We start from the raw sequence: 13,463 nt of genomic DNA, 5'->3' as shown, positions 1-13,463 counted from the left end.
TCCCACCAGGACACTTAAAAATAAAACAACAATAATAAACCATCTATATTCAAGGAGCTTCTAATGGAGGACAAAAATAATGAAAAATAATAATCAGCCTTCACAGATTCTGTAACGGAGCTGCAATGGGAGTACAGAATTTAAATACTCAAAATCAAATTGAAAGGAGTTGTATGTTTGGGGGGAGAGGCAGGAAGAAAATTATATTTGAAGCAGATTTTTAAATTTTTTGTTGATTTATTTACATATAATTACTTATTCACAAAATTTAAAAAATAAAGGGAAGTCACTCTCCTACAGCTAAACATTAACCAGTTTCCCCCCACCTCCATAACAATATTATTATCATTATTATTATTTGGTACTGGGGATTGAACCCAAGGGCACTTAACCACTGAGTCATACCCCAAGCCCTTTTTTATATTTAATTAGGAACAGGGTCTCACTGAGTTGCTTAGGGTCTCGCTAAGTTGCCAAGACTGGCTTTGAACTTGCAATCCGCCTGCCTCAGCCTCTGGAGCTGTTGGGATTACAAGCATGTACCAGTGTGCCAGGTTAACAATATTAATTTTTGACTATACCCTTACTGAAAGATTTCATACACAAATATAATTTTAAAAAATAAACAAATGATATGTGCTTTTATCCTTGAATTTGACATTTCATAATACTCCCTAGTGTTCTTACTATAACAACATATTAGGAGATTTCTCATTCATGTTTTAATTACTGGAGAATATTCCAGGGAAAGGATGTACCATAATTTATAAAACTATTCTCCTGTAGCTAATAGTAATAATGCTACTAGCACATACATTTCTTCCTACATGAGTATCTGTAAAAAATATTCTATCAAGAGGTAGAACTGCTGAACAAAAGAACAACTTTTAGTTGGAAGAATCTTCTCAATTGTCACTTATGCTTCCACCAGTACCCTCTCCTCTCAGTTTGCTAACATAATATACCAAATGTTTCAATCTCTGCAATATTATAAAAATGGCAACTTATTGTAGCTGTGTTGCATGTCAATTATGAATGAAGTGTTCAGTGTTTTGTTTTTTCCCTTAATAGCCTGGAACTTAATGACCTTTCACTAAGGTCATTTTCAAATGGAATTTGAGAAAAAAAAAAAAAAGGAATTTGCCTCCAAGCTGAAGAGATGGTGAAAAATCAATGTAGACAGAAACAGCAGTAGGCATTAAGATATCATAGCAGAACTTTAAATAGATATATGTGGCTGGCAAAATGCTTGCAATGGTGATGGTTTATTTTAGAGCAGAATAGTGGCCAGATGTTGAAAGTCTTATGTACTGAGTAGTTTAATATTTATCCTGATGCACATGAGAACCTTAACAAAGGACTTTAAGATAACTAATTAAAGCAGTCTATGAACCCATTCAAGTCAGTACTCTCATATATGTTTACAGAGACAAGAGTTTAAGAAATAATTTTTAGTAAAGATATGCAATATTCTTAATACTTTTTATTTATTTATTAAATGCTGCCAGTAACTCACTATGTTCATTTCATGACTCGCTAACGGGGTTAAAAGTTCTGAAAAGTTTTAGATTAGAAAGAAACAGGAGACAAGAAAATCAAACAAAAGATAACATTGCTATTCTAGGAGAAAGACTACATTATAGAAGTTGAATAGAGATTGAAAAGGAGGAAACTTGGGAACTGGTGACCCACTTCCATAGTTTTACTGATGAGAAGTAAAGAAGATATTGATTAACAGAAGCTCAAATGGATTAGAAGCAATACAAAGGGTAAAATAGATCTGAGGGATGGTCTTATTAGTCCTCTCACATACACATAACAAAAGTCACACACGGGGTAATTTTTTTATATAGTTGGAGCATAATTAAAAAATATATACACACAGAGCTGGGCACACTGGCACACACCTGTAATCCAGTAACTCAGGAGGCTGAGCAGGAGGATTGCAAGTTCAAGGCCAGCCTTAGCAACTTAGTGAGACTCTGTCTCAAAATGAAAAATAAAAAGCACTAGGGGATGTGGCTCAGTAGTAAAGTATCCCTGGGTTAAATCTCCAATACCAAATAAAATAAAATAAATACATACACACATACACTCATACACACAAAAGGGAATGGGGGAAGACAGGGAGGGAGGGAAGGGGGGGGAGACAGGGAAGGCAGAAGGGGAGACAGGGAGGGCAGCAGCGGTGGGGGGAAAGATGGGGAGGGCAGGAGGGGGGAAGAGAGGGGGGGATGGGATGGGGGTGGAGGAGAGACTAGAGGAGGGTTGGGTGGGGGAGAGGCGGGAAGGGTGGGGTGGGGGAGAGATAGGGGGAACAGGGAGGGCAGGGGGGAAAGACGGTGGAGACAGGGAGGGCAGTGGGGGAGGGAGACAGGGAGGGCGGGAAGGAGAGACAGGGAGGGCAGGCGGGGGAGAGACTGGGAGGCCAGGGGGGAGGGGGGGCAGGGGAGACGGGTGGAGGAGAGACAGGGGTTGGGGTGGAGAGAGAGATATAAAGGAACTTTGTTACAAGGAAATTTGCCAATCAATACATAGCCCTAAGGTAGTCAAAGTTGCCCATGGCTTGATATTTAGTATTATACTATTAACATTCTGAATCTAGTGAACCTATAGTAAAAACTTTATGTTAGATAAACTATATGTAAATAAATACTCAGCAGAAACGAAGCTCTCAATGTGATGATACATGCATAGAGCATTGTTCTTAGCCTCAGGAATTAGTCAGTTCTACACATTAGAACCTCAAAATGTGTAATAATTTATTGGCCCAGAAGGTAACACATAATGGTTGTTTGAAATGTAAATTCATTTTATGGGAAAAATGAAACTGAAAAAAACAAAAAAAGCAATCACATTCAAGGTAATTTTCTCTTTCTAACTGAAGAAAGACATTTACTTCTTTATAAGCTGCCCCAAGATAATGTTTGCTGACATTTAAAGAAAAGGAATAATGAAATAAAGAAAACAAACCAAAGCAAAACAATAAATTCTGTAAAAAAACAATACTTACTTTAAAACTTCTGTATAGCCCTTAGCGGCTGCAACATGAAGCGCTGTACCTCCAGATTTTGCATGCCGTACATCATTTATATGACCACTATTTAACCACTGCCTTGCATCTCTAAGCATTATTCGTTCTTCTTCCTTTCGAGCTGCCTCTATATCAACCCCTGATAAAATAAAAACAATTATTTTCTTATTAAAAACATAAATGCTGTTTCTACGCTAAAAAGCTAACCCAAAATATTTAAAGTTTAAAGAAAAACTAAAAATGAAAGCATATTTTTGAAAAATGGGCTGCTTAAAATATATTAAATAAAGGAATACGGAAACACTGTAGATAACTTACTAGCCTTCTCTACTGATTAGTGCTTGCCCCACAATATTATTTTGGTTTTCATTTTGCTTTTTCTGATTACTCCTTCAGGTTTTAAAAGCTTAAACATTTCCTAAGATAATCTTTGGGTTTAAAAAAAAAGACAAAGTTTTTTTTTTTTTTTAATTCTAAAATTTATTTATTTATTTATTTTTGAATTATTTATTTTTATGTGGTGCTGAGAAATGAACCCAGTGCCTCAAACATGCCAGGCAAGTGCGTTACCACTGAGCCCCAGCCCCAAATTCTCAAATTTATATTTCCTGTTTTGACCAGTTTTCTAAACCCTAGCCTAGTAGGAATGAATATTTACTGAACACTGTAACTTGGCTTTAATTTGGAGGTCTTGTCTTCATTTAAGAATATATAAGACCTTAAACTTGTTTTCTTTAACATAGTACATTATTCATACCATTAGGATTATTTTTATAATTTTATTAAGTTATTTAGATGTTCATTCACTTAAAAGCATATATATGCACTATGATAAAAGTGGGAAGAATACAAAACTGGATAGGACACACTAGCTCCTACCTCAAAAACTTTCACTTCTTGGGGAAAAAAATTAATTAGTAAAGGTAACTCTGAAATTCCTAAGTGATATGCTTTTGTTGATCTCATGTTGTTTTATGGTTTCAACTGCTGGATATCTAATAAATAATACACCACAATGTATTTACAATTTGTCTTATAAAACTATGAGCTTACAAAAGTATGGATACTATCTTTACATCCTGTAAATCCACTATTTGGGCAGAAGAACTGAAACAAAATAAAGGGTCAGTAAATGTTAATTAAGTGAACAATGAATAAAAAATAAGTAACACAAATACTTTTTAATCTTCTCAGCTAATCTATCTCCCATAATCCATATCCATATATCCAACTATCTGGTAAGGATTTTTTCCATCCATCTATCCATTTCTCCAATACATACTGAGTATCTACTACATGGCAAATACTTTATTAGGTGTTTGACCATAGAAGTGTACTTGTTATATGGCAAGATATGCCTATGAATGAAAATAAGGGTTAAAAAATAGTAATTAGAAGGGGCTATTATTTTATATAAACTGAATGGTGTCTTTGATCAGATGATATTAAAATAAGAGAGAGGTGGGTGTCAACCACTCTGTTATTTGGAAGAACATTTTAGGCAGAGGCAAGAAAGTACCAGTAGCCTCTGAGGTGGGAGCCTGCTTAGAATGTTCCTCGTATACAGAAGGTGGCCAGGGTACCTATGGAATAGTGAGGACATGAACAAAGTGATACAATCTTGAGTTAATTTAGGATGATCACTTATGCTGGATAGTTAAGATATAAAACTGAGATATCAATTTGGAGGCCACTGAAACAATCTAAGCAAATGATAAAGGTAACTTGAACTGCAGTGAAGTAGTGAAGACAAGTGAATTGGTTAGATTCTGAATTCTTCAAGGCATAACAAAAGAATTTGTTGTTGGATATAGATATTAATTTGTATATAGGAGAAAGAGAGAAGTAGAGGATCAATCAGGTATTTGGCCCATGCAACTGGAAAAACTAAAATTTCAAATTTCATAAATGTGAAGGTTGAGATGTCTAATTGAAATCTAGTCAGAGAAATTAAGTAGTCAGTTGGATATCTGAGCCTGGAGAACAGAACTAGATACTAAAAGAATAATATATTAAGATGATATACTATGAGCTTAAACGCTAAGCTAAAATCTTAATTTGATTTTCCTAACTACTCTGCTTACTGCTTATATTTCTTATACTAGGTACCACCATTTACCCAGCAACCTGAGGGTCTTTTGAATGCCTCCCTTTATCTTATTCCCAATCTCCATTTAGTTACAAGATTTTGAGTTGCCATCTTCTAGACTATGTTCTAGATGGCTCCTGTCACTATATCTCTGTTCACATCTCACACCTCACACCTTAATCTCACAAACCTTTACTCAGCTTCAGTGGTTCCCAATTCATTCCCCTCACTGCTACCAGATGGAAAAAACCAAAATACTTCTCTACATAAAGTTTCACAATGGCTGCTTACCACTTATGAGACATAGTTCAAATGTAGCAGAAAAACTTGGTCTTAATGATGTGATCTTAATGCATTTTTTTTTTTAAATATTTATTTTTTAGTTTTCGGCAGACACAACATCTTTGTTTGTATGTGGTGCTAAGGATTGAACCCAGGCCGCCCGCATGCCAGGCGAGCGCGCTACTGCTTGAGCCACATCCCCAGCCCCATCTTAATGCATTTTTAACTTCATTTCTAGTCGTCGTCTTCTTATACCACTCCATTTTCTAACAATCCAGATCTCCACACAGGTTAGTAAGTAGAACCTCTGTGCTACTGGGTAAGCCATTATCCTTTACCTGACTCACAGCCTTACTTTTGCTTGCTTAGCACATTACCAAGCTTTTTCAAGACAACTAAACTTGTTCAATACTTAATTGAAGCTCAACTTTTAAAAAGTATACAACAATTCAAAACTAATTTTAAAACCCCAAGGTTATACAATTATGGGAAAAGCCTCTTCAAACTAGAGACTGAATTTCTCACTACCACATCTGAAAGAAACTTACAATAAGACTTTCCAGTCGTCTTTACAATAGACTTACAAACAGTCAACTATATAAACTATAAATAATGACTACAACCTATTTTAACTTTTGTAAAAAAGTTACCACTATTATAATAGTTATTTTACCTATCAAAAATTTCTTATCAGAAGATAATCAGTATACTTAAGATGCTGTCTAATGTTAACCATACTGTAAAGCTATAATTACAATACACTAATAACAATATTTTTAGCAAATGATTTCTTACTCTTTATTCTTTTGCTGTCTTTTAAAACATTACCTCTTTATTATTTTATCTCTATTATCTTCACAATCTTAAACACTGTGACTTACATTTGCTATTTTACGTTTCCTCTACTTGAAATTAAAAAATACCTACTTCTATATTCATCTAACTTTATGCTATCTTTATCTAATTACAAAGAAATCACTTCTTTTGGCCACAAATCATGAGAGAGAGAGACAGACAGACACTATGTATATATGTGTATCTCTGTGTAATCATAAAAGTATATATATAAAACAATTCAAGTTTAAAGCTAAATTATATATAAAGGGATATTCTACATGTTGAAGAAAATTAGAAAAGTCCTTCACTTTGTTCTTCCAAAAAATGTTTTAAAAACACGATTGGGTGTGATGGCACATTCTTGTAATTTGAAGCTCAGGAGGCTGAGGCAGGAGGATCACAAGTTCAAAGCCAGCCTCAGAACTTTGTGAACTTAGTGAGACTCTATCTCAAAATTTAAAAAAAAAAAAAAAAAAAAAAAGGTTTAGGGATGTGGCTCAGTAGGTAAGTGTCCCTGGGTTCAATTCCTGGTACCATAAAACAAAACAAAACAACAAAAAACAAAAACAAAACAAACAACAACAAAAAAAAAAAAAAGAAAAGAAAAAGATGATTGAAAAACAGACCTGCTCATTTCATCAAAAACTTAAAACCATTACTTCTTTGGATATTGGTATGATGTGTTTGAATCTCTTGACAAGCTATATTATCTTGAGCAAGACACAATCTGTGCTATGCTTTGGTTTCTTCACTTGTAAGATGGGGGTAATATCTGTACCTACCCTATTAAGTTGTTCTAAAAAATTAACCTATGTAAAGTGTTTAGATCAGGAGTAAACACTAATATGTTGATTATTTTTTAAAATAACTTTATTTTATTTAGTTAGTTTTATGTGGTGCTGAGGATTGAACCCAGTGCCTCACAGTGCTAGGTAAGCTCTCTACCACTGAGCTATAACCCCAGCACAGGTGTGATTATTATTACTAGTTTTAAAATTCTATGATTCTTCTCTTGTCTTGCTTTATGGTTTAATAGAGAAAACATTTATACATTTAACTGGTCCTTGATTCACCAACTATAACTGCAGCAAGGATTTAAAAAACAAAAATAATGAAGGGAAACTATAATAAAGTGATTAGACTAACAACTGTCAGTATTAGTTAAAAGCACTGAGTATTACACTGAAATGTAGCCAAATCTCTTAGATAATAGAAATAAAATTAAACTGGAATTTGTTCAGTTAAGAATCAAAAATGGATTTTGACCCTAGCTAAATAAGGAAAATCATATTAAAATATAAATCAAAAATACTTTTGGCTTCTATTCAGTCTTTACTAGTTTCAAAGGCAATATTCTTAATCATAACTAGTTACTGATCATAGATACTATAATACAGTCAAAAGAATGATTAAAGAACTTAAAAATATAAATCTGATATTATATATCTATTAGCAAGGTAATCTGAAGAGGTATTTACTATGCTTTTTATAATTATTAAAATCTATTAGAGATTCCCTTATATGTTTTTTTAATAACTATTATACTATATAAATTCATGCATTCTCATTATGTATAAAGTGAACATCATGAAGTGTTTTCTAGGAGACATTCTTAATAAAACGCAGTGTTTTAAAGTGGGGCAGAGTGTGGGCTCAATATATCTGTTACACTGGGACAGAACTATATAACTCTCGCTTTCTAACTAACCTGTGTGACCTCAGGCAAATTACTAGGCCTCAAATTTCTCACCTATAAAATGGAGGTAATAGTATAAATCTAATAGAATTGTTGTGAAGATAACATTTGACAATGCATGAAAAGCCTTTTTGATCAATGCCTGCACATAAGAAGGAAAAATTTACTCTGGCTTTTCATTCCTAGCATCACCTCACCTACTAGTTCTCAAAATTTCCCTTAATCTACTGTTCTAGATTTACATTTCTCATCTTGATATCTTCTATGTTCCAATAATGCACCGAAAGCTGTCATCCCGATGTCCTTTAGCTACTGAAAACGAAATATGTCTATATGTCTTCAAACTCATATTCCCCCTAGTTCTGTTTCTGCCTTATTCCATTCTCCCACATTAACTCATCTAATCCATACTTCTTTGACTGCAAACATCAGTGAGATGGTCTTAATTCCTCCTTCAACTTTACATTCATTTCTTCTTCACACTGTTCTAATTTTCCACAGTTCCTAAAGACAGTCCTACTCTTTTCCATCTCAAATGCACTAGGTTTTGGCTCTTATCTTTCACTGACAAACTGAAGAGCTTTCTTCAAGGAATATGCACCACCATGTATCTCACATTCTATTGCATCCTTCAAATTGCCATCTGCTTTTATTATTGAAAACTAAATCCAATCAGATTAATTTCCTCATGAAAGATCTTTGCTTCACCTATCCCAACGTCTACAAATATCCTTCACCATCTGGTTCCAGCCTATCTTTTTAGGCCTCACCTTCTATTAATCCCATCCCAACTTTCTGTCTCTATTCCAGTTATAATGAATTCTTTACATATGCTATATATCCAATGCGCCTGACATACCTTTTCTGTCCAACAGCTTTTTTCTTTGCCAAGCAAACTCTCTCCAAATATCATCACTCTGAACCTGTCCTAACTATTGCAATTAGTCATAGCTTTTTCTGTTCTCGTACATGTTCCTATATATTTTACCACATAGCACACACTGTATTTTCAATCTCTCTAAATATCTGCCAGTTCCACTAGACTGTGAAATCCTTAAGAACAAAAACTGTCTTATTATTTTCCTTTGTTGTTAATACCTAGCACTTAGAACATTTGCTAGCACAATTAATCAACACTGAATGAATCAGTTATGTACAAGGAAACCAAAGGCAAGAAGTTTTTAGTACAACTTCATGCCATTTGTAATTCACAACAAATGTTAACTATATCAGACAAACAGCAGCATAAAAAGATTTACCATTGTTTGAATTATTATTGTTTGCAAGAAAATTATTGGCTTTCTGTGCATTAATTTTGGCTTCTATTATGTTGATAGGGCAAGATAGGCAGACTGAGTTATTCTTTCTAGGTTGTTATACTTTATACCTCTCTCTTCTTTCAGTTTCCATTCTAGAAAATACCTTGACTTGGAAATGTTCCTAGAATATGGCTCTTAAAAGCTCTTCTGTGTGCTTATCTAGTCTCCAGTTTATAACAGTTGTCTAAAGTACACTGTTTTTCCTGGGCTAGATACCTTCAATCAGTTTTTATAATGCCCCAGTTCTACTTTAGCTATTTAAATATTTTCTAAGTTTTAGTGTCTAAGTTTTTTTCCCCCAACAAACCAGTAAACATTTTAAAATTTTCCCAATCCAAGGAATTAAAATGTCTTTTTAAAGGGATTTGCCTAATTTCTATTCTTTTCTAATCTTTAGCATTTATTTCCTGATAAACCATACTCTGGTAGGAGCCAACCCTCTCAAGGCAGATCCCATATTCTTTCTTATTAGGTCTTATTAGTCCTAATAAGAAAAGCTTATTTACATAAGTAAAGCTTATCTACATTAGTAAAGCTCAGTTTTGATAATACTAAATATATTGGAATGCAATGGAAATCACACACTGTAATTTTATATGTACACATAGATTTTAAAAAATTTTAAAGATAGCCAGGAGCAGTGGCACACACCTGTAATCCCAGTGGCTCAGGAGGCTGAGGCAAGAGAATTGCAAGTTCAAAGCCAGCCTCAGCAAAAGCGAGGCAACTAAGCAACTCAGTGAGACCCTGTCACCAAATACAATACAAAATAGGGCTAGGGATGTGGCCTAATGGTCAAGTGCCCCAGAGTTCAATCCCCGGTGTAAAACTAATTTTTATTAAGATAAAATTGATCATCTTAACCATTTTTTGGCTTGTACTTTGTTTTTTTGAGATATAGTTGCCAATGAAGGTTCACAATTTGGAAAGTTTTGACATATACTTATGAAACCATCATTACAATCAAGCTAAAAAACAAAAAAGTTTATCCCCCATAGTTTCTTTATTTCCCTTTTAATTCCCCTCCTGCCATTCCTTGTCCCACTCATTCCCAGGCAAATCACTGTCACTCTAGGTTAGCTGGCAATTTCAAGAATATTATAACATGTAATCATACAGGATATACTCATTTTATTTGGCTTCTTTCCCTAAGCATATTTATTTTGAGATTTGACCATGTTGTAGGTACTGTTTATCTTTTAAAAATAAATATCTTAATAGCCTCTTTTCTATCCAAAATAAAATTCATAGATAAAATTAACAATATGTACATAATTTTACAAATCATAGCTCTTACAAAGGATAAATACAAATCATCAATGATATGATAACAAGTGTTTCATCATGTAAGTGCACATAAAGGACACTCTGGCAACCATAATACAGAAGTTAGATGTTTTCATCATTTTACAATGAGTATCTTAAAATTTAAGAGAAATTATATATTCAAACTGCGTATTACTGACAATTTTTCATTTGCAATGTTTCTCATACACACAAAACCTAACTAATAATGGTTTGACTTGTGATTTTTCAACTTTATAATGGAACAAAAGGATGTGAATTAGAAGAAATCCTACTTTGAATTCTGATCATTTCCTGATCTAGGGGTATGTGATAAGACATTTTCTAACAATGCTAGGTAGTAGAAGTAAGCCACACATTTCCCAGTCAGTCACAAAGAACACATGGGTCATTTTAACCAATTTAAGTGTACAGTCCAAAATTGTTAAGTACATTCACACAGTTGTGCAAGAAATCTCTGGAACTCTCTTCATTTTGCAAAGCTGAAACTCTGCATCCATTAAACAACTCTCCACTGACTTCTCCTACCAGCCCCTGGCAACCATCATTCTACTTTCTACAAATTTAACTATTCTAGGTACTGCATATGGGTGTATTCATACAGTATTTACCTTTCTGTAACTGGCTTAGTACAATGTTGTCAAGGTTCATTCACACTGTAACATGTTGGAATTTCCCCTCCTTCTTAAGGCTAATTAGTATTTCATTGAATGAAATGTGTATGTATATATACATTTTGTTTACGTACTTCTCTGTCAATGGCTTACTATCACTACTACCTTTGAGCTATTGTAAATCATACTACTATAAGCACGGGTGTACGAATATCTCTTCAAGAACTTGCTTTTGCTGGGCGCAATGGCTCACGCCTGTAATCCCAGCAGCTCGGGAGGCTGAGGCAGAAGGATTGCAAGTTCAAAGCCAGCCTCAGCAAAAAAGCGAGTGAGACCTTGTCTCTAAATAAAATACAAAATAGGGCTGGGGATGTGGCTCAGTGGTCGAGTACCCCTGAGTTTGATCCCAAGTCCCCCTCCCCTGCAAAAAAAGAACTTGCTTTTAACTCTTTTAGATATATACCCAGAAGAGGAGTTGCTGTATAATATATGTATTAAATACACACACGTGCATGTGTGTACATTATACAAGTCAATGGTTTTTAGTAAATCTTCAGAATTGTACAATCATCACTTATAATTTTAGAATACTTATCACTCACAAAATAAAATGCACCACTAGTAATCATTCTCCGCCTATAAAGAGACATCTACCAAATTTATATCTTAATCTTGTACTTCACTTCAAACACACATATTCAACTGCTTGAATACCTACTAGGCAATCAAACTTAACATGTATTAAATGATTAACTCCAGATCTTTCCCTAAAACATACTCTTCTGACGATCTTCACAACTCAAATAGAAACTTTACCCATTCAACTGCTCAGACTAAAAATGTTGTATTTTCTTACACACCCTATATTCTCTTGGCCAAACCTTCAAAAAATATACCCATAATTCAATCTTTTCTCATCACTTAATATACAACCTCTCAAGTCTAAATCTACCTTATCTTGCCTGAATTATCCCAAATATTTCCTATTTGACTTTTCACCTTGCCTTCCTACAGTCTATTCCCAAGACAACAGCCAGGGATACTTTGTAAAAAGTAAATGAGATCACATTAGTACTTTGCCCACAAAGTCCTCCAAATGACTCACAAGACCATATGTGATATTGCCTCCTACTTACTTTGCTCTGCCTTCTCCATTCATGCTAGTTAGTGTACTTGCTGCTTCTCTGAATATAACAGTATCACCTCATTTTATACTTGTTACTTCATCTGTCCGGAATATTCTGCCAAGATCCAAAGGATTCACTCAGATCTCAACTTAAATGCCCCTTCTTGACCTACAGAGGCCTTCTTGACCATGGCATTTAAATTTACAATGTGTCACACCCATTCTGCACACTTTCTTTTCCCTCTGTCTGCTCTAATTTGTTCTTGAATTCCTCTATTTCCATATAATTTTATGCCTTCTTGCTGCTTTTGATACTTCTTTCAATTTTAAAAAATATTAAAAAGAAAACTAAGAATCGAATATTCATTTTTTTAAACAGAATCATACTGTAAATGTTGTTTGGTAAGCTGATGATATGATCATCCTTAATGTCAACAAACATTTTTATAGGAAAAACACAGCATCTATTCGCTCTGAACAGTTTTAAGAATCTTTTTTCCTGTTGTTTTTAATATTACCTTGCCGATTAACTTCATTTTGAAGTAGTTCTTCCATTGCTTCCTCCTCTGCAATATCTAAAGGTGTATCTCCTTCACTGTTGACAGCACCAACATGTGCTCCCTGACCAATCAAAAACCTGTAAAGTCAAAGCAAAACTAGTTAAGCAAAAACACTGAAAAAAAATGAAATGTATCAAATGAAGAAAGTTCATCCATCAGAGAATCAGTAGAAAGCAGGGATTAAAAAATATATTGATTATTTAAATTTTAAGATAACTACCACAGAATGTTTTTTTTTTTTAATTTGGATTTCTTAAATTTCCTATAACATACACACTCCCGTACTAGTATAAAAATGTTAATTTTTAGTAATAATTAGAAAATCTTACATAGGATCATACTGTCTCCACTGAGACTTTTTACCATCTCTGTAGGTACTGGTTTCCTGAAATCTACACTCCCAGTTTCATTCCCATAAGCAAAGGTTCTTAACCGGTGTCCATAAGTAGAATTCAGAAAGTTCATTTAAAAATCCAGTTTATGAGGATAATACTAAATATTGTTTCTGCTCATCCTTATTCTGAAGTTCAGAGTAGTTATTAGACCTAGTAGTTATCATAGTGTGTTACTGAAGCAGCAGATACATAACTACACCACAAGC

General features: G+C 34.1%; 1 protein-coding gene across 4 annotated transcripts in view; it reads right to left on the bottom strand.

Moving 5' to 3' along the window:
- Ppp1r12a (protein phosphatase 1 regulatory subunit 12A) overlaps nucleotides 1–13,463 on the bottom strand; it is a 137,612-nt gene that overhangs the window by 60,118 nt on the left and 64,031 nt on the right. For all 4 annotated transcript variants that reach the window (XM_027920474.3, XM_071609662.1, XM_071609663.1 and 1 more), the window contains exons 3-4: nucleotides 12,821–12,939; nucleotides 3,014–3,173 (exon numbers count right to left, since the gene is read on the bottom strand). In XM_027920474.3, coding sequence (XP_027776275.2) covers nucleotides 3,014–3,173; nucleotides 12,821–12,939 — 279 coding nt within the window. The remainder of the gene's footprint in view (nucleotides 1–3,013; nucleotides 3,174–12,820; nucleotides 12,940–13,463) is intronic.

The sequence above is a fragment of the Marmota flaviventris genome, chromosome 3 (genome assembly GCF_047511675.1).
Source record: "Marmota flaviventris isolate mMarFla1 chromosome 3, mMarFla1.hap1, whole genome shotgun sequence".
NCBI lineage: Eukaryota > Metazoa > Chordata > Mammalia > Rodentia > Sciuridae > Marmota > Marmota flaviventris.
Note: the sequence above shows the minus strand (reverse complement) of the source record. Positions and strands in the feature narration are given on the sequence as shown.